Source organism: Cyprinus carpio, chromosome A12, assembly GCF_018340385.1.
Source record: "Cyprinus carpio isolate SPL01 chromosome A12, ASM1834038v1, whole genome shotgun sequence".
NCBI lineage: Eukaryota > Metazoa > Chordata > Actinopteri > Cypriniformes > Cyprinidae > Cyprinus > Cyprinus carpio.
In genome coordinates, this window is record NC_056583.1 from 5,173,099 (window position 1) to 5,193,483 (window position 20,385).

The 20,385-nt window shown below is 34.9% G+C and overlaps 1 protein-coding gene across 14 annotated transcripts in view; it reads right to left on the minus strand.

The window, feature by feature from the left end:
* Positions 1-20,385, minus strand: part of LOC109056497 (ankyrin-3-like) — a 91,887-nt gene that overhangs the window by 22,916 nt on the left and 48,586 nt on the right. For 4 of the 14 annotated variants that reach the window (XR_006161297.1, XM_042767242.1, XM_042767244.1 and 1 more), the window contains exons 19-34: positions 19,939-20,037; positions 18,574-18,672; positions 18,347-18,445; positions 17,656-17,751; positions 17,305-17,377; positions 17,132-17,191; positions 11,963-12,086; positions 9,909-9,920; positions 7,825-7,927; positions 6,331-6,375; positions 5,765-5,871; positions 4,513-4,545; positions 3,713-3,937; positions 1,886-1,984; positions 764-918; positions 167-378 (exon numbers count right to left, since the gene is read on the minus strand). Coding sequence is in view for 13 of the 14 variants with exons in the window: in XM_042767242.1 (XP_042623176.1) it covers positions 167-378; positions 764-918; positions 1,886-1,984; positions 3,713-3,937; positions 4,513-4,545; positions 5,765-5,871; positions 6,331-6,375; positions 7,825-7,927; positions 9,909-9,920; positions 11,963-12,086; positions 17,132-17,191; positions 17,305-17,377; positions 17,656-17,751; positions 18,347-18,445; positions 18,574-18,672; positions 19,939-20,037 (1,641 nt within the window). In the remaining variant the exon portion in view is untranslated. The remainder of the gene's footprint in view (positions 1-166; positions 379-763; positions 919-1,885; positions 1,985-3,712; positions 3,938-4,512; positions 4,546-5,764; positions 5,872-6,330; positions 6,376-7,824; positions 7,928-9,908; positions 9,921-11,962; positions 12,087-17,131; positions 17,192-17,304; positions 17,378-17,655; positions 17,752-18,346; positions 18,446-18,573; positions 18,673-19,938; positions 20,038-20,385) is intronic. The other 10 variants (XM_042767238.1, XM_042767247.1, XM_042767246.1 and 7 more) reach the window with 6 other exon arrangements.

Consider the following 20,385-nt stretch of genomic DNA (forward strand, 5'->3'; position numbering starts at 1 on the left):
GCCTTAGAAGAAACATTTTTGGTTCCCCAAAGATCCTTTCAGTAAATAGTTCATTATTTTTAAGAGTGTAGTCTTTAAAAATGAAGCTAGGAGATAGGAGAAAGTATTTTCATATTTACACGCACACAAAAATTGCTAATTTGAAATTAGTTGGACCGTTGTCTACCTGCAGTCCAACTCTGATCTTCTTAGTGAGCGCACCCTCAGGGAAGGAGGCCTGGACCAGAGGTACTGTCATGCTGGACAGGACCCCTCCATCTGGACCCATCTGATTACTCTCCTGCTTGATCCGTGATACCACTGCAAAGTATTGTGGGAAGTCCTTTGTGATGATCCGGCAGATACGCTTCTTCTCCAGCTCTGCTGTGCTCTCAAGCTCTGTAGTGTACACAAGTATTATGTGAGTTTGATTTCAGGAAGCATTTACATTACATAGAAGTATATTACAGGAGCAAACATAAAAATAGGTTTTTAAGTATCCGGAAGGAAATGTGAGTGGTGTTTGCATCATGATGCTATGGTCTTGCAGTGGAGATAAATCTGTTGCTATGTGATTGTAATGACTGTGTAACCCAAATGTTCATTTAATTTTAACACATTTGTGTATGTCACATGCTGTCTCTAAACTGTATTGTATGTAAAAATATAGACATTATATCAGACATCCATCAAGTATTAATCAACACTCACCAAAGGCTTATTTGAATCTCATCGTGCACTAGCAAGGTCAGTAACAGTGCATATTTAATAATCATAATTTTACCTTCATCCATGCCATTGAGGAGCTCAACGAGGTCTTCAGATTTGCAGTCATAATGATGCTCTTTCCAGGTCTCACCGTTTTCGCTCCTGAGCATAATGAGCTCTCGCTCTTCCCCCCTCATGGACCCAAAATGAGGGATCTCCACAATCACAGGGCTGTGAAAACACATCGCAGGCCTTTATCAGTGGAACAATTTCAGACTAATAAATGCGAGACAACAAGCCACACAGATGCTGATGATGACTTTAGTAAATAGCGATGATGAACATTCATGGAACATTAGTGCAAAAGAGGGGCACTTGGCAAATGCATCTGATATTAATACAGGTAAACACTACTGGTTTCTATTCTAAACCCAAGGGCACAGGTGCAGAAATTATTTTATCAGTTTTTTTTTTTTTTTTTTTTTTTTAACCAAGCTTCACTGCTTCATGCTTTGAAATTAAATCTTTCAAACACCAAGTAAAGATGCAAAATAAAGATGCATAAAATCCTATTCTTAATCAGTTTTTATTTTCAGTGAAATATTTAACAAAGTTAAATTTACTTTCAGACAGCATACCTTATAATATATATATTATATTATAGTGAGTGAGTGATTAAATAAAACAGCTCATGTTACACAATGGATGAAACCAGTAATATCGGACAAACATGGAATCATGGAAGAAAACATTTAATGTGTAGACAGAGAAGGTACCATGGAAAATTTCATGCCTGAAGGCCCCAGACTCAGACCCACTAGAACTGTGAGTCAAACAGGTCACATTAGACACTAAACGGCCTAATCCAAATACAATATAATCTGCTCAGTAATATTCAGAGAGTGACCCTTCCCTTAAATAAACACTGATACCTTCTCTACAACTAAAAGGTCAAATGAAACTCTCTTAGCGTAAAAAAGACAGCCATGACTGCAGACACTCATGCTCACCAAGCACTGCATAACCAGCCCAAACAGCCAGTATGAGTCACTTTCAGCGATATGTACTGAAAGCTAAAAGGAAAAGGTGTAGATGAACGTAAAGGAGGAGACAAAGGAAACATCAGCTATGGCATTAATAAAAGTAGTAGCTGAAATCAACATGAAGTGCTGTGACTTCACTAAGCACACACTCCTACCCAGAAAATTTTGTTCCCCGTGGCCCGAGCTGCAGGATTCGGCTAATGTAGCTCTCGCCCTCGCTAAGAGGAGGGGGTTTTCGAGGTAGATGGAGTTTACTGAATTATATCCATGCAGCATTTAGAGGAACAAAAAGGAGGAACAACTTGTCATTCCTGGAGGATGGGAGACTAGGCCTAGCGTTGTAATGTTTTAGTGAGCTATTTCTCACCCTGTTCCAGGTACAGCGGCTTGTTCCAAAACCTAGTGAGCTTCCTGGCATCTACTATGCATCCAAAATGACACGAGTGAGCTAATTTGAACACTCCTATGCAACAACTCATACACACATAGTGCACAGGAGACTTGACTAACAATTGATTTCAGCAGGGTTTGCCATTAGCCTGCTGCAAATCTAACAGTGTTGTGCTCTAATAAACAGAAAAAAATACACCAACACACAAATAATGGATAAAACAGTACATTTTAATTAGTTTAGACTGTTTTTATTGATCCTTTCAGTACTGAATGAATTTTCTCTAGCTTTGTCTAATGTATTCTGGGATTGCATTCCTTATGAAGGAGGACAGATTTTGGCTAAAATTAATGTAGCATTCTCAGAAGGCAGCAATATATATATATATATATATATATATATATATATATATATATATATATACATATATTTTTTTTTTTTTTTTTTTTTTTTTTTTTGGAACACGCAAAGACACTACAGGCAAAACCATTTTATTTTAATTTACTTTATTTTAATTATACTTTTTTTAATGCAGTGTTTAATTTTAGGATTTTCATTCCAAAACATGTATTCTTTCAGACTAATGCAAAGAAAAAACCCCAAAATACACATTTAAGTGTTTGTTTTAGTACACTTTATCTATCTGCATCTTTAAAACAACTCAAAATTATATATTTTTTCATGCACTGAGCCAGGAATCTCCACTTCAGTAGTACTTCCACATACCAAACTTTACAGTTTTAGTCCAATATTCTGAAGGTTTTTACATATGGGTTCATTCACATATCTTTTGTCTTATTTTGTTGAAAGTATGAAAGTATTGTTGAAAGTATTTTCTGACAAAAATACTTTATTATGTCAACAAAATTAAACAACAGTTGTGAACCTGGCTTTATCCAATGTTCAGATTTCTGGAAATGTATGCAAATTAATGATTCATTAGATAATGAATCATTTGCATATTTAAAAAAAAAAAATCTGAAAATGTAATTCAAAACATTTTTCGTAAAGGTATAAGTCACCCAAAAATTTAAATTAAATAAAAAATGTTTGTCATCATTTATTTACCCTCAAGTTGTTCCAAACCTGTATGAGTTTGTTTCTTCTGCTGAACACAAAAAACAGACAGCTGATGGCAGCCATTGACTTCCATAGTAAAAATACTATGTAAGTATGTTGATATCTATTTAAAAATAAAAATGTTTACCCAATTCACCAGGGGTGCCTGGCCTTAAAATGTTGTCTATGCAGACAGCTCACCAAGTTCTAGAACAAAGCCAATATGTGTCATTTTAAAACACTTGTTATTAAAATGGTGGAGCTCTTTCAGCAGTCCTCAAGTCATTTACTTTGACGACCTGCAGGATCCCATTGTAGGAAAGAGTTAAGGAAAGGGTGAAGTCAAGGTACTTTACTGTACATTACTGAGTCAGTGTCACGTACCAGAGCACGGGCACGATAACAATGGTGGGCAAAGCCGCTCTTTGTCACTGCTGAAACACTTCACCGACACACACTACCAAACACAGATGGTTTCCATGGAAATGATAAGAAAAAGCTGGAGTGAAATGGGCATGAAGGTGAAACCTACCCCAGAAACTGAGCCCCCGCTGGGCCCACCTCTACCAGCCGGCTCGCCAGCCCCTCTCCCTCCACCATGGGCGGCAGGGATGCCAGCTTGTGTCTCTTAACCAGACGGCAAGTGATACGTGTTGGCGCAGTGCACTTGCGGGGCGGGATGATGATGCGCATACCATTGTGGCGACTTCCTCGCATGGAACCGCCGCGGGCATCCACCATGAAACTCACCAAAAACCTGCAGGAGGAAAATGATCCAATAAGAGAGGGTTAAACATGATTCAGCATCTTACAGGCTCTCAGAGATTAGTTGTCCCATGCTGTGATAAAAACACACTCACAAACAAATTTCAGAGAGAAAATCAAAGAAGAAGTGATCTGGGATCATTCCATGCACCTGGTGAGAAGTTAGTGAGGTAGAGAATACTGGTCGGATATCGGATACAATTAGTTTACAGGAAAGGATCAGAATTCAATTATACTGTTAAGGTGTCACAATGTAAATCTTTTATTATTAAGATCTATCTTCAGCAGTTTGTATTTGTATTGCTAAAACACTTATTGCTACTGAAACCACAATATTTTTATATTTTAAAATTACAGTACATTTGAATAAAATGAATTAAAAAACAATAAGCGACAATGATATACATGTGTACAGTAGGTCTTATGGTTTCTTTGGCTTATGATGTTATCAAATAGTGATCTATACTGATTTATCGGCCTGGCCAATGTTTCTCTAGAAGTTGAGTTGAGAACAGCAACAACACAAACACAGGGAGGAAAAACTGTGATCACGTGATCAACCATCACCTGTTGTCGTACTGAAGGAGTGAGGGAGAAATGCTGCAAAGAAACATGTGGAAATATGGAAATATGGAAAAAAAAAATCATACTAACTTTTAAATTAGCACTAACACAAAAATGTGTTTATTTTTGTCTCTTTTATAATACATTGAAGAGAAGGAATGAATCTGGGGGGGCTGTGTATTTGATTAGACAAGTACATTTTGATTCTGCTTATTGAATCAAGTGCACACATTTTAATGTGATTTTAAACCATTGAAATGCAAGAAGAGAACTCAATTTGACACTACTGTGGTGTTATCACAAAAAGCCACCTCCCATACAGTGTGAGAATAATGAACTGAGTTCTCTTTCGCATCTTCTTCCGCTTGAACGGACAAATACCCACAAAATTGACAAAATATCCTTTTGAGCACAGTTGGTTTTGTCTTAAGTGAATGTAAACACTTGAGAAAGAAAAGACATGTGTAATAGGTCTCAAAGTGACAGCAGCCTGATATTTCTGCAGCTGACAAAAGGCCACGGAAGACAAAGAATGATTATGTTTGTTATCTAAATGTTTGGCTTCATTTTTTATACCTTATTGGAATAGAAACAGGAAATCTTTAAGAATGGAAAATGAAAAGCATAATTGGAATTGGAAACAGCATACTTCAGCTTCACAAATGAGATATCATTTGCACTGAATTCTAAATGCCCTGATACACTTAAGTTGAAATCAAAGAACAAACTGGTGTGATGTCTTTTTGAACAAAATCAGGCCTAAAAATGGAGTTTGTTTCACAAGCTCAAAACAGCTTGCCAAGGGAAACTTTTTGGAAAAGTTTGCTCAGGCTGGTAAACACCTTCGAACTAGCATTGGTCTGTGGCGATTACATAATTCTGTTGAGTCCGTCGAGATCAGATGTAAGCAAAAACATGAACACACTGGAGAGCTGCTTTATTGTAGAAACTGAAGTTGTCATTCTGAATGAAACCAAAATTGACACCGTTTTTCATATTTAATTCTCTAAAACAGTTTGCTTTAAAGCAATCTATTGTATAAATGGCTATATAAATAAACATAATTTAAATTGACTTGACTGGATTGCTAAATTTAGCTGGTGCAAACATTGCCACATCACTATGGTCAGATGCTTCAAACTTCTTTTTACCCCTAACCAATCTTGTATTATCAGGGCCTTAATACTTATGTTTAATGGTTTGTTCAAATCACTAACCCTAAGTATAAGAATAGTAATGGTGATGTTGGCTTTACCCTGAATGGACCGGGCTGGAGACCAGGTTCACATTGTCCAGAGTGTCCGGCGTCCAACTATAGCGTCTCACTGAGTCTGCGTTGTAATCTTTTGCTAAAGCCAGATGCTGAAACACAAAACAAGCTTGTTCAGAACTGAACATACTACTCATATTTCCATTCACTGCGGTTCTGTGGTGAACCACGGTAAACGGCCTGTGCTTTCACAGTCCTCTCATATGAGACTGAGACTCTGCTCTCTACAATTAACAACTCACCCACACAATTATCCCCTCGTCTTGTAGTTGATGATGACAATCACAATCAACAAAACAACATGCGGGAGAAACAAATTTCTGGAAGGTGGAAGATAATGGAAGAAAACCCCTGATGCAAGACCAAAATAGCCGAAACAATGTGAAAAGCTAAGCTATAAAAAAATTCTACAGATAGAGAAAGTAAAGAATCTGGCCTGAAGAGCAGAACATAAAAGAACAGCAAATGCATCTTGTGGAGCAAAGCTCATGTTTGCCTGCATTGGGCTGTGGATTGAGAAACAATGCAGAATTCCTCAATGCATTTTATACCTTATAATGAGTCTCAACAAGGTTGGACATTTCTCTATAGACCCCCTGAAGCGTTTGAAGAGAAGAGACAGATTCTGAATCACTCCAAATGCACTGATCAACAGTGAAAAATTACTTCAAGATCCTTAATAATAAAGTGGATTTCTTTTTCACCGTTGTCATATCTTTCACTGTGTGAATAAAATTACAGTGCTGTTATAAAATCATTTTTACAATCTCTGCATTTTTTGGCCAACCGTTCGATTTTTTTTATTTGCATACTCATAGTAAGTATATTTCTGCCCTTTGATCTGCTTTGTACTTTTGGTTTAGTAAACTTCACAGAAATCTCCCATTGTTTGAATCTTCATCACTCAAAATACCCAGTGATTGGTTCTTATCAAACATCTTTGTTACCTCTTGAGAAAAATAAGTGCATTTGGTAACACTTTAATTAATGCCTTTATGTATAATTCATCATAAAAGTAGTTTTAATGTCTTAATTATGCCTTGTAATGCACCTTGTAATATCTCATGAATAATTGTAACCACAGTTAATACATTATAACACTTATCAATCCATTGTTACACTATGAGTTTTAAATTTATATCTTGTTTAATAAAATATAATGTATTACAATGCACATTTTGAATAATTATAATGCATTATACCCTTTAATTCACCCTTTATAATGCATTATACATAAAGGCTTTAAGTAAAGTGTTACCAATATTCTTTTGTCATGCTTTAAAGAAGTACACTTACTGTATTTCGATGTGTTGACTAACATAATAAAGTAACATGGAAAGTACTTGATTATAATTTTCAACTGCTGTGTCTTATTTTTATGTGATATTCCATTTTAATATATTTTAAATGTACTAAATTGCAACTTCATTATTAAAAATGTGTAATTACAAATCTATTTAAATACATGACATACAAGTTTCAACAGAAATGTCATATGTTTATATTTTATATGCCACAATTATATTTTAGTGACCATAATTGCCTACATTTAGTACATTTAGCAGTATGTTTTAAAGACAATAAAAGTAATTACGATATTACATATAAAGATGTGCTTAAGTCCTACTTAAATGTATTAAAAAAGAACAGTTCAATGGTTAACTGCATTTAATATAAGTCTATATTTTATTTAATTGTAAATTAAGTACAATTAAGTGTCCATTAATATTACAATCAGTTCACACTTACAGTAAGTATATTCTTTTAAAGTACATATACAGTGTTATATATAACACTAATCTAATATTTTGCTATATACAAAGATATTGAATAATTACTGTAGACACATTTCATGGTATTATGGTACTTCACTACCACTGGTACTCTTTTTGTTAGTACAGAACTTGTATTTCTTTGTTGAAATAAGTATCTAGTTTAGATTAAGGTATGCTGAGCATGATTTGAAATCCACATGATGTAGAAGACTCAACAGACAGCAATAAGGCAACACAAAATCTAAAAACTCAAGGAGAAAAAGGACGTACCGTGTCCTTATTTGGTGCCAGGATCTCTTCGATCATCATGCTGTCACGGGTGAAGGAGCTCCGGTTGAGTGTATTGGACCTATCCGAACTGAAGGAGCGCAGGCTGTTGGCATTTACATTAATACCATACAGTGCGGGGGAGTGACAGTGAAATACACACAACACACACACACACACACACACACACACACACACACACACACACACAAGAATTTGTTTTAGTGAAATAATCTTTATTTAATGAGAGTTACAGGGAAATTGATGCACAATAGCCAAAACAAGGATCAAATCCACAAGACAGACCTTTGTAGTGGTGTGATGGGTTAGACATTGAGAGAAAACAGGAGAATAGATGTCTAGAGAATAATTAACAGATGTGCAGCATCTTAAATATGCAAAATGTGAATATTTGTAATGACTGAATGAATGAGACACAAATGTGTGCCAGACTGTTTTTAAAAATATGCAATTGGTCCTTTGTTAAATGTTTCAGACCAATCCTACTTCTATGCTGCCACGTAGTAACACATTATCAGACAAACTTTTGCACCTCTATAAAGTAAATCTAAGAAGGATCTGTGTGTTTGGATAGTTTAAAATGGAGATTTACAGAAATGAACCAAAAATACCACATTTTATTGATGGAGGACTTACGTATAATAGCTGGAGAAAATAAACATGGTACTTTTATACTACCCAAATCTTTAAATACATCTTGAGAAGTTTATGCTGTGGATTAAACTGATCTCATTCCTAAATAAACATGCAGAACATCAGTAAGAACATCTGCATTTGCTTCACATTAAATTAAATACAAATAACCTCACATCATTTTATATATGCACTGATTTATGTCACTGTGGTGTTGATAGAAATGCACAGATTTTTTTTTTTTTTTTTTACAATTTTAGCCAAGTTGATCATTTTAATAATAAGTCAATAACATTATGGCTTGTATTATTAAAATTCTTTACTATTTTGTGTAGATAAAACAATTTAAAATACCTTTATATGTATATATATATATATATATATATATATATATATATATATATATATATATATATATATATATATATATATATATATTTAAAGTGAATTTAGGCATCAGCATTATAAAGTATGATAAAGATATAGTTTTCTAAAAGTGTTATTATTAAGTCTTAAATTAATTAAATTAAAATTAACATTAACTTTAAACGTTAGATGATGGCAAAATAAATCTAAATGTAAAAATAAAGGGAAATGAGCACAAATAAATATGCAACAACACTGAAATACATCCAAAATCAGACAACACTGATAAACTGAAAGATTATAATGCTATGCAACATTGCAATTCATTCCAGCATATTTCAATCCATTGGTTTTTTTTTTTTTTACTGCTTTTTGAGCACATTTGACAAAAAAATAACTACTATTCATATGGGGCAGTTTAAGAGTAACTGTAAATAGTGTTTGTGAGTAACAGTAAATAATGGAGCGGAGCTAGCAAATGTACAATTATATAAAATCAAATAAAACTGTAACGAAGCTAAAACAGATCTGGAAGTTGTTTATTGTATATTGACTCTAGCTTTCATTTCTATTTGCAGTAAAGCCAGGTGCATTAATGCAGACTGAGCTAACATGCCCGTGCTATTTCCAACGGCTGTGCCCAATCAGAAAAAAAATATGACGTGGGTTCTCAGTTCGCATTGCCAAAGGAGAATCTGTTTCTTGTGAGCATGTCACTATGGTCTGTGAGTTCACTGATTTAAATGGATGAAATCTGATTCAGCTGATGAGGCTCTTCATGCATCCCTGGAAGCTACATTAAGAAACTATTTGGTACAGTACATGGACTCAAGGGGAAAAAAAATCTGAAATGTTTACAGCAATCAATAAAAACTTGACAAAGCAGGTTCACACACCAAACTGTCAACACAAACCTAAAATCGAAATGAAACTATAGTCCACAGACAGCAAGAATATGTATTCTTCATCAAATGAAAATATACAAAGTACAAAGCACAGTACACGACAATGATCCATGGTTTTAGAATGACTCGAGATAAGGGATAGGAAGCATCATGCCCTCTTACCTGACTTTAGGACTATGGAATGGAAGAGGAAGAACAGAGGAAATTGAAGGCAACAAATCAGAAATGCAGTGGTTGAACGAGACAGACTCTCATGTCTGGGGCTGTATTGTGCTGTACTTTCACACACACTAATTAATTAATTTTTTTTTATTTTTTATTTTTTTTTTTACTCTTTAATCTATCAGGATGTGATATTTGGCACATGTAAAGACAGGGAAACAGACAGGATTCCCCAAACACTAAAGAAGTGTGTATCATATAGTATGCCTATATCTCAATTCTCTGTATGACAAGTGAACAGCACTACATTTGTGCCTGAACATTTAACCTTTATGATCATACAGTTATGTTTATGGTGCAGCTACATTTGTAAATCCTTGCAGAATTCCAGGTCCCGTGCCAGAATCCCATGACTCCCATGACACGAGTAAATGCAATGTGCTGTATCTCATTTCAGATCCAAAGGGAATGTTTCTTAAAGGAACAGACACAAAGAATGTCCAGTTTATTTTACAAAGCATTTATACATTAAAAAACGAATATATATATATATATATATATATATATATATATATATATATATATATATATATATATATATATATATATATATATATATATATATATATTAGGGAAGGACAATACTGAAATTCTAACCGATAGTAATAGGCTGATAATTTCTTCTTGTTATGGGCAATAACTAAAAATAAATAAATAAATATATACTACTTTATCTAAAAAAAAAAAAAAAAAAAAAAATAAAAACCCTGAATATATAAAACACTAAAAACAACAATAAATAATTTTCTAAATAAAAGAAAAAATATAAATAATAGGAAAAATATAAAGAAAATATTTTTAAAAAATGTTAACATTTTGATTAATCAATGCCCATGATTAATTAGTTATGGGCATTTAATATTGGGCAATAAATATCCAATACTTGACGATGCTTATAAATGAAAAATAATTACAGATATCAGTCGAAAAACAATATGATGAATCCTAAAAAAATATGGTATGACCACTTTAAAGAATAAACCAAAGAGAATCACATGGCAACATATCACATCCAAACCAAGCATTTCTAGCACATGATTCTCATTTTCACTGAGACATAATTTACTTTCAAAAGATAAAATGTGCTTTTCCACCAAAAATGTGAAGTCACTCGATAAGAAAAGGGTCCTCTCAGTGTCAAATGCTGAGGGCTGTTATTGAACATGGTTGTAATTTTCTGGTACAGTAATTTCCTACAGTAGTTTGAAATCTCACTCAACCCTTTCGATTATTGAATGCTGTCAAACTTCTGTTTGTTGGAGGGAAAATCCCCTGAAGCGAGTTACATGTAGGTTAAACATTAGCTATGGCCTTCTCACTCAACAGCACAATGTACTGAATCAAAAGATGACAGCAGGCGGCCAACACACATGCAAATAAAGAGTGTACAGCCTCTAGATAAGACAGGAATCAGGAACTAACAGCTGGGTACTGCGGCCATCAATACTCTCCATTCAGAAACCACATCATTTAGATGATAGTTATTGTGAGTTAATATTCTTCAAGACATCTAATTTTGTTTTACAGGGAAAAAAATAACAGGAACAACACGAGGACAAGCACATTTCGGGTGGACTATCCCTTTAAATGGCTTAATGCCTTCTCTTATCTTATGTGGTCTGTTAACCTGGTCCAACAGTCCAGATATTGTGAAATGGTGTTGCCCAAATACATAATGTTTACTAATCCTGAACTATATTAGTAGGAAATTAGCACTGATGCCAATACAACTTACAGCACGATTCCTACAGATATTCTGATGTTAAGAGATTGCTCAATAGTCATAACTTCATGACTTGTGGGGTTTGAATTCAAATGGATGGAAATTCTATATGCAACTCAAATACATAAATCCTTAAATATTTTTCAAGTTTAGTAGCACTTACAGCTTTTTATTGTGTACAGCATGTCATGCTTACAACAGTAACAGATGAACAGTAATTGTCATAATAACGTTTAGATGTCACTTTCTACATGTGGTGAAGGTATATTACCTGGCCGTACGAGCTCCAACACTGAATCCCACGTATCCTTCCTGAGGGAGGGAGTCGTCTCCAAGCTCTCGCAGGTCTTGTGGTCCCAGGTACTTGTCCGTTTCTCCTGTCAATGCATCCTCACCTGTCAGCAAAAGAAAGAATTACTACACCATTCAGAGAGACTCTGACCCTCAACAGTCAACATGAATGGCATTCAAAAACCCATCTTACTTTCATCATGTTTCCAATTTTTCTTTGAAAACATGTGCACTGATGAATCATGGGGAATAAGACAAAGTGAACAGAGTACATTTTGATTTCATATTGGTAATAAGAATGAATGGCTGGATCTGACCAAAATGCCCCCCACTGATCCCACAATCCTGCAACAATCACTGGCACACTTCCCGAACTCTTTCATGGCTGCAGATTCATGCAGTTTTTGTTTAGATTATATTATTATATAAATCCAGAGATGTGAGCAAGGCACTTAGAGAACATCAAGACCATATGCTGTAGCCCGCTCATGATGACCATAAATCTGTTTTTAATATGCATCTCTGACAAGAATGATTCAAACACTAAAGCGGAGCAGCAGTGAAGTGGGTCACAGAAACAGAAAGAGGAAGACCAGGATGCAGATAGAGGAAGAGGAAGAGGAAGACTACAGTCACACTGCAAGAAAAAGCAACCAATTATGATGTAATGAATTTTAAGGAGGATTTTTTTACATAAACTACATGCTAATACTAATACTAATACTACTTGAAATAATAATAATAATAATAATAATAATAATAATAATAATAATAATAATAATAATAATAATATATATATATATATATATATATATATATATATATATATATTACATGAGATTAAAAGATATTTATATTTAATATACATATTATATGTTTCTGTATAATACATACAATAAAAGTAATAAATTATTTTATGTAAAGGCATCTATAATACATAAAAGGCCATTTCAATACAATATGCAGTTTACTGTAAGAAATATGACCAATAATAGTTCATGTCATCCCATTTTGTACATTGACAAAAATCTCACAAAGAAACGGCGAGTAATGCATTGAATTAAAAGTGACATTTTGAAGTAGAAAAACTACTATTTTTAAAATATTATTCTTTTGCAAAACCTAGGCCATTAATCTTGTTTTTTACAGTGTGAAATAATTTTTATAGTGTATACTGAATATAGCAATAATGGCAAAACATTTAATTATAAATTTCTTTTAAAAGTGTACAGTTGAAACAAATAGAGAAAAAAACAGTATACACTGTAAAAAATTGTAAACGTAATCTCACCCATTAGAATTAGTTTTGTTTATATAAATCGATGTATATAGGTTGGTTTGGATAAATAATATTTCAGTTAAATAATATAAATAATATTTTCTAATAATATTTTGACTTTAATAAAACCAGTCAATTCAGATGATTTTTGGTTACCATTTTTTATCATTTATAGCTAAAACTGGAGATTGAATGTCTGTTTGTTCTTTTCAATGCTGAATGTCTGTTTGGGCTGAATTAAATTAATAAATTACATTTTTAAAGTTTAGAACAAACCCTAGCCAGAATGTATGATCAGTTTTGAATCAGATTTATTTCCACTTTTGGAAGTGGCCCAGGATCAACATTTGTTTTCTCTTCACATTGTCATTCACAAAACAGCTATGTCACATAATTTTTTACATAAAAATCATAATTGGGCAACATTCAACTACGCTGTGAATGCAGGTTAGAGAGAGATTAGGGAGAACAGCATTCCGACATCGACAGCCCCCCCTCTGCCCCACTGCTAATCGCCCTGGAAACCACCTCCCCCCAAAATCAGCCCCACGGAACTGCAGCTTTCACTCTCTTTCATGCAAACACACACAATGATATATTTACACAATGCAATTGTGAAATGTCCTAAAAAAAACTAAATCTGTTCTGCCACTTACACAATAAAGCAATTCACTAGCACACTGAACACTACCACAAGTTAACAGGTCAGCAAAACTCAAACACACAGACACAGATATCATCTTTCTCACACTTCGGCTTCCCTACCACTTCTAAAAATATCATGTTGTGTGTTTGGACGGCGTGATCAAATCAGAAATACTCTCTTACGCTGAACAGCCAACTCCATCCTTCATCTTCACGCCAGCTTTAAAAATATTTACAAGTCCTCTTTGTCCTTTTTCACTCCCAGAAGCCACACTTCCTCAATCCGGTAAATTCCAAACAGCACGATTACTTCCACATGTCCACTACGGCCCTGTCCACAGTGTTTGAAACGATCCAGTTGCCTCTGTCTGTAAGCGTTCATACAGTCACACACACACCCACCCCTCTGTCGCGACCTGACAGGACATTCAAACGGTGAGGGGCCGGCGCGAGTCTGATCCGTGTGAGGTCATCGCAGGAGAGAGGTAACACTTGAGGCAGTTTCAGAGGATCTCGGCATTCCTCATGCCCTAGGAGCCCCCAGCTGGGGTGGGATACAATAGAAGTGGAAGGGGGTGTATTTCTATGGTAATTTGTGCTGGTGCTGAGGTGCTCTGTGTAATCAGACCCTGTCCAACAGAGGGACAACAAAAGAGCCCTTCTACAGGCAGCAGAACAAACAGTAAAAAAGGAGGGAGACCAACGGAAAAAGACCGCCTGCCACCTGACCACAGCCCCTCGGGAACAGCGTGCTTGAGCTGCCAGAGTAAAAACTCCAGGAACTCACAATCCTGTTCCATTCGGGAATCAATGAACACCTGTTTATAATCTCTGCAATTTTAAAGTTGGCATGAAATGAAAAATCACTACTTTCTAAATGCATATTATAGATTATAAATACAATTAATTTGTGCATATGTTAATTGTATTTATTTTTATTTTATTTTTTAACTCAGAATGTTTAATTAAAGAAGTCATAATGGGGCAGTCCAGTGAAAATGACTGACTTCTCTCTGGTGACATATGCAAGGATTAGACCACTCAAACCCTTAATTTTTCCTACACTTTTGAGTGCCACGCCCATATCTCAAAACCCAATCAACAACCGATAAATAGAACCAAGTCATTGCTCTACAATTTTTGTCTTTCTATTATCCGTTACACTTGGATGCATGTCAAAATATGGAAGAAAAGATATGTCACTACTTTTATTTATTTTTTCTAATTTAATGGGGTTACTTTATATCCTTGCAGGCTGCATGCAAAAACCAACGAGCACAACCAGAGTAGTCTGATTCACAATTTTTTTTTCTTATTGAATTAGAGAAAAAGACTCAAAAAATTAGGTGAAGCCAGAATACAGAAACAACGCATAAACCCATAAAAAGTGATAGAAATAGGTGCTGCATATGGATAGCAAGTGCTAAAAACTTGCAGTTCGTTCAGATATCGTTGTCTTTCTTCTTTTAAGATGTGATCTAAATATTTGTGGCTTGAAACAGATGGAAAATTGTGTTGCAGTTCTATGTATGTTAGAAAACTATCAATTGTGACACATCAGAGTGAAACGAATGCTAAAGCTTAACTTCTTTTGGACTGATGCACTGCAACACCTGCTGAGTGCCATTAAACAGCTTGAAAATCAAAGACAATTTTTAATGTAACTCCGACTAGATTCATCTGAAAGCAGAAAGTCATATACACCTACAGTAGGATGCCTTGAGGGTGAGTAATTTATGGGCTAATTTTTTTTTTCATTTTTGGGTGAACTAACCCTTTAAACGTCTTGATTAAAGACTACAAGGGTACATGAATTTTTAAAAAAAAAATGTGCATGGAAAAAATCATTTATAATAAACGCTGCAATATCCCATTAAAATGGTCCATTTTGGATTAACGTGCTCTTAGAACTCATGCTTAATAAGACCAAGAAAATTTGTATTAAGAAAGCAAATAAGTGATCATTTTTGATTTTCTGTTGATAGATAAAAGCATGTGCTAAAGGAATAAATGTAAACAGGAACTTTAAATGTAAAGTACTGGTGCTGTTTGTCTGGGATCTGAGTTATTAGTGCTGCACGTCACGGCCGGATAAACAGAGCTGAGCTCTTTCACACTGCCAGAGAGTGAGCCAGAGAATCAGATGGAAAAAGCGAGCAGCGTCAGCAATGGCAAAAATGTTTATGCCAAACAGACGTTTGCATTCACTTGCCAAATAGTTATGTGAGCAAAATTGATTCTTTATTTTTTTTCTTCATCCAGCTAAAAGAATGTAAAAGAGAGAATTTCATACAGGAAATAAATGTCAGAATGTTGAGATTATATTCATGTGACCTTGTGTATTTAGGGCACAGGGGTGTAGTATGTAAATAAGAAGCCATGTGAGTTATGTCAGTTATGCCTCGGTAGTATGCAGGAATATCAGTTTACAGTAATTGAACACCATGTTCCAGTCTCTACAACACAGACACACACACACAGACTGGTTAAATGAGGGCTGTATTCTTGTTACACAAACTATATTCACCACATGTCAGAACTGTTCAAGGGTTCAGACAGCATGTTACGCACTGCTATAAACAACGTAATGTGACCAAAATATCATAGAGACTGGAAGGGTGGATTCTTTTGATTTGAGCAAATGCATAGCAATGCCCTAGCAATCACATGACAACAACCTAGCACCCATTTAATCCTTGATATATATTTTATCAAGTATTAAATGCATTCATAACCATCATGTTACAATATCAAATAAACAGATACACAAAACCGTCATTCACGGCACTGATTGGAAAACTTCTATTCAATCCTTCTAGCTTACACTGAAGCTCTGTGGGTTCTGACTACAAAACAGAAACAAACTGAGCCAAAGAAACGTCTGTCCAAATATCTAACAGCCAAGACTTCTGAAGAAAACAATCCTTCACATTTACAGAAAAGGGTATGTGTGAAATTATAATTACCCATACAGTTCTTAATTGAATAGCAAACAGCAGATTTAATATATGCAAGCCAACAGAGATTTGCATATTGAAGAATGTCAAATTCATAAAGAGTAGCCTAGCAACTAGTACAAAGCCAGCGAGAGATAGCCATGTTGTAAAAAGAGTCTATAACAGAAAAAAGACTGAATAAGAAAATCGGGTTAGTTGAAAAATGTGGGGAAAAAAAGAAAGCAAAATGCAGGTGCTATGAGAACAAACCACACAAAATAAGAGATACCTTCATCAACATCTGAAATATAGTCCTCATTGAGCATTTCAGGCACATTGGCTCTATGAACTGTGTAATTTAAATGAAAACTGTTAAAAATAATATGTAAATGAACAAAAATAAACGCAAATTACATAAATGAAGAGAAAAAATAGACCACAATAATACGACAAGCTGTTTACCTTCATCATCTGACATGTCCAAAACCTCATTCATTGTTTCTGGAACATTCATTTTGTGTTTCTCCGTCACCGTCTAGAAAAACACAGCAAAAAAAAAAAAAAAAAAAAACCCAATAAGTGATTTGTTGATGTGGCATCATTTTGCTTTGCTTCAAATGTAGAGCATGTATTATATTATTAGCATGCAGCATTGTTTTTTCCCTGCTATCTGTGACTGGGAACAGACGTGCAACCAACTTTTGTGTTGCGATCCACTGTCTGAGAACCTCTATACTAAAGCACAGTAACACCTGGTGTATGGTATTCTGCAGAATAGAATGTCATAGAATGTTATGACACAAAGTTCCTCACCACAGTAGTGTGCGTCTCCTCTGTGACGACTTTGAGTGTGTCGACCACAGAGATGTAACCCAGGCGCCTGGCAATAGCTAAGGCAGTGTTTCCATTCTGTAGGTTAAGGGACAAGAACAATATTAATGGAAAATAAATAAATCAAAGCATAAATAAATAATGTAAAGACTTTACTAAGTATAACATTTAATGAACTCTATAAAATTTTGGCAAATGCTTATCATTCAATAATTCTGTTAACTGTTTACTGTGATGCCTATAATAGATGTTTTAGAATATTAAATAATTATTACATGAAATTTAATACATACACCATTTTATATAATATAATGTTATATAATTATACATATACATGTAAATTCTGGAAGAGAAAAAGGCTAAATCAATGCAGTGGTGAAGAACCAGAGTGACTTGTTCAAAATTGAGGTAAAAATGAACGAACTACATTTTTATATTTCCTTCAGTAAAAAAGTGAGTAATGCATGCCTATGCAAAACAGGTTTGAAATTGGAAAATTCCCAGAAAATTGCAGGATTTTCATGACTGCAGGCTGCCTGCTCTTTCAGTGTAAGCCTATGGGATTTTTTCATGAAAGCTCAGAAAAGCAACAGCAAACTTCTCCTTAACATGACTTCTTGTTTGGAAGAGGTGCAGTGATTCAGACCTGTTGACACTGTTGTGACACACTCACCACTGTCAGCTCATTAGGAGAGGCTCCGTGCTGCAGCAGAAGGTTAATGATGTGTGTGTGACCCTGCTGAGCAGCCTGATGTAGAGGTGTGTATCCATTCTGAACATGAGAGAAGAACTCAGTTTAAATCTTTATTTTGGACCACCAGTAATCAAAAAAGACTGTTCTGTAACAAGAGATGGTTAGAGATACTGCAAACTGCTTTCTGTCAGCATTATTTCATTTACCTTGGTTTTGGCATTGACTTTAGCCTGGTTCTTCAGGAGGAAGTGCACCATCTTTATATTGCCATAGTGACAGGCCACATGCAGTGGCGTATATCCCATCTGAACCAGAACACAGAGACACACATCACTCTTAGACTTCTTTTTTCAGTCAAAAATGTGAATTATGCACACATAAAAAGGCCATGAAATATTCAAAGAATGCTCTTGCATCTCTAATAACACAGTCACACTCAGCCATCTTAATGGGCTTTTCACATATAAAATTGATAACCCACTGACATTTTTAGAGATTTGGAGATTTGGAGATTTTTGAGATTTAATCATTAATTTTGGATTAATAGTTTGTACACTTGGTATGCATTGAATCTTCACAGAAGTCTCCAGATCATTCACATGGGATGATCTATGAAGGTTTACTTTTCTGTACTACAGTAACTAAGAGGGCGGAGCCTATCGGAGGTGTCAATTCACCACTGGAATACATTTTTTCGCTAAATGCCACACATGAGTATAAATGTACTTGTTCTTTCTCATTTGTTTGCCTGTGATCAGAGAGGGAGTGCTTTCTGTGGGTCATTGTACTGTAGAGGATTGATCTGTGTGCTGCTGTCTGACTCATTCTCTCACAGTCTCTCCACGAGTCACGCTGAACGACCTTGAACCGGGGCCGCTCGATGTTTATACATGATTGACCAATGAGGGGACTGGCCAGACATAGCCTGAGCAGATGTATGTGTCACACATCTATTCATCTACCCATCTGCCTGTCTGTCTGTTTTTCTACCTATCTGTTTGTTTGTCTGTCTGTCAGTCTTTCTGTCTATCTATGTGAAATTGAATTTACACACATCTGGGGCTGGTAATATATTTTAATATTTTTGAAAGAAGTCTCTTATGCTCACCAATGCTGCATGTATTTGATCAAAATCACATTAAAAAAAACTGTAGTATTGTTAAATATTTTTACAATTTAAAGTAACTGTTTACTATTTGAATATATTTTAAAATGTAATTTATTCCTGTGATGCAAAGCTGAATTTTCAGCATCATTACTTGTCTTCAGTGTTACATGACTCTTCAGAAATCATTCTAATACGAACTTGCTGCTCAAGAAACATTCCTTATTACCAGTGCTGTTGATAAGAATTCAGAAGAACTGCATTTATTTGAAATAGAAATGTTTTGTAACATTATGTCTTCACTGTAACTTTTGATCAATTCAATGCATCCTTGCTGAACAAAACTTGTAATTAAAAAAAAAAAACACTGACCCTAAACTTTTACATTGTAGTGTGTGTGTGTGTGTGTGTGTGTGTGTGTGTGTGTGTGTGTGTGTGTGTGTGTGTGTGTGTGTGTGTCCATTACCTTAGTCTCTGGGTCCACTGTGGCACCATGATTAATCAGCACTTCTGATACATTGACTTTATCCTCTTGAGCCGCCAGATGAAGAGGCGTCAGTCCACTCTGACACATATATTCATTAACCAATTCAGTGACATAATCAAACAGATGTGGCACATCATGCATAAATGAAGCATCCATTAATCAGTGTAGGTCACTCTTACTGACCAAGCTTGATTGTAGCCATAATTTGACATTGGTGACCAAGTCAACATGAAATGGTATCCACAACCCATTTTGGTGCCACAATGTGACATTTTCTATAATGTCTTTAGTTCCGTAATGTGATATTTTCAAGTCCAACTGAATATTAAATTTATACAAATGTAGAGCAGAACTTAATTTTATTTATTAGGAACTTATTGGATCACAAAAGTCAGTTTTGATCTGATGTTGGTTTTTGTTTTTAGT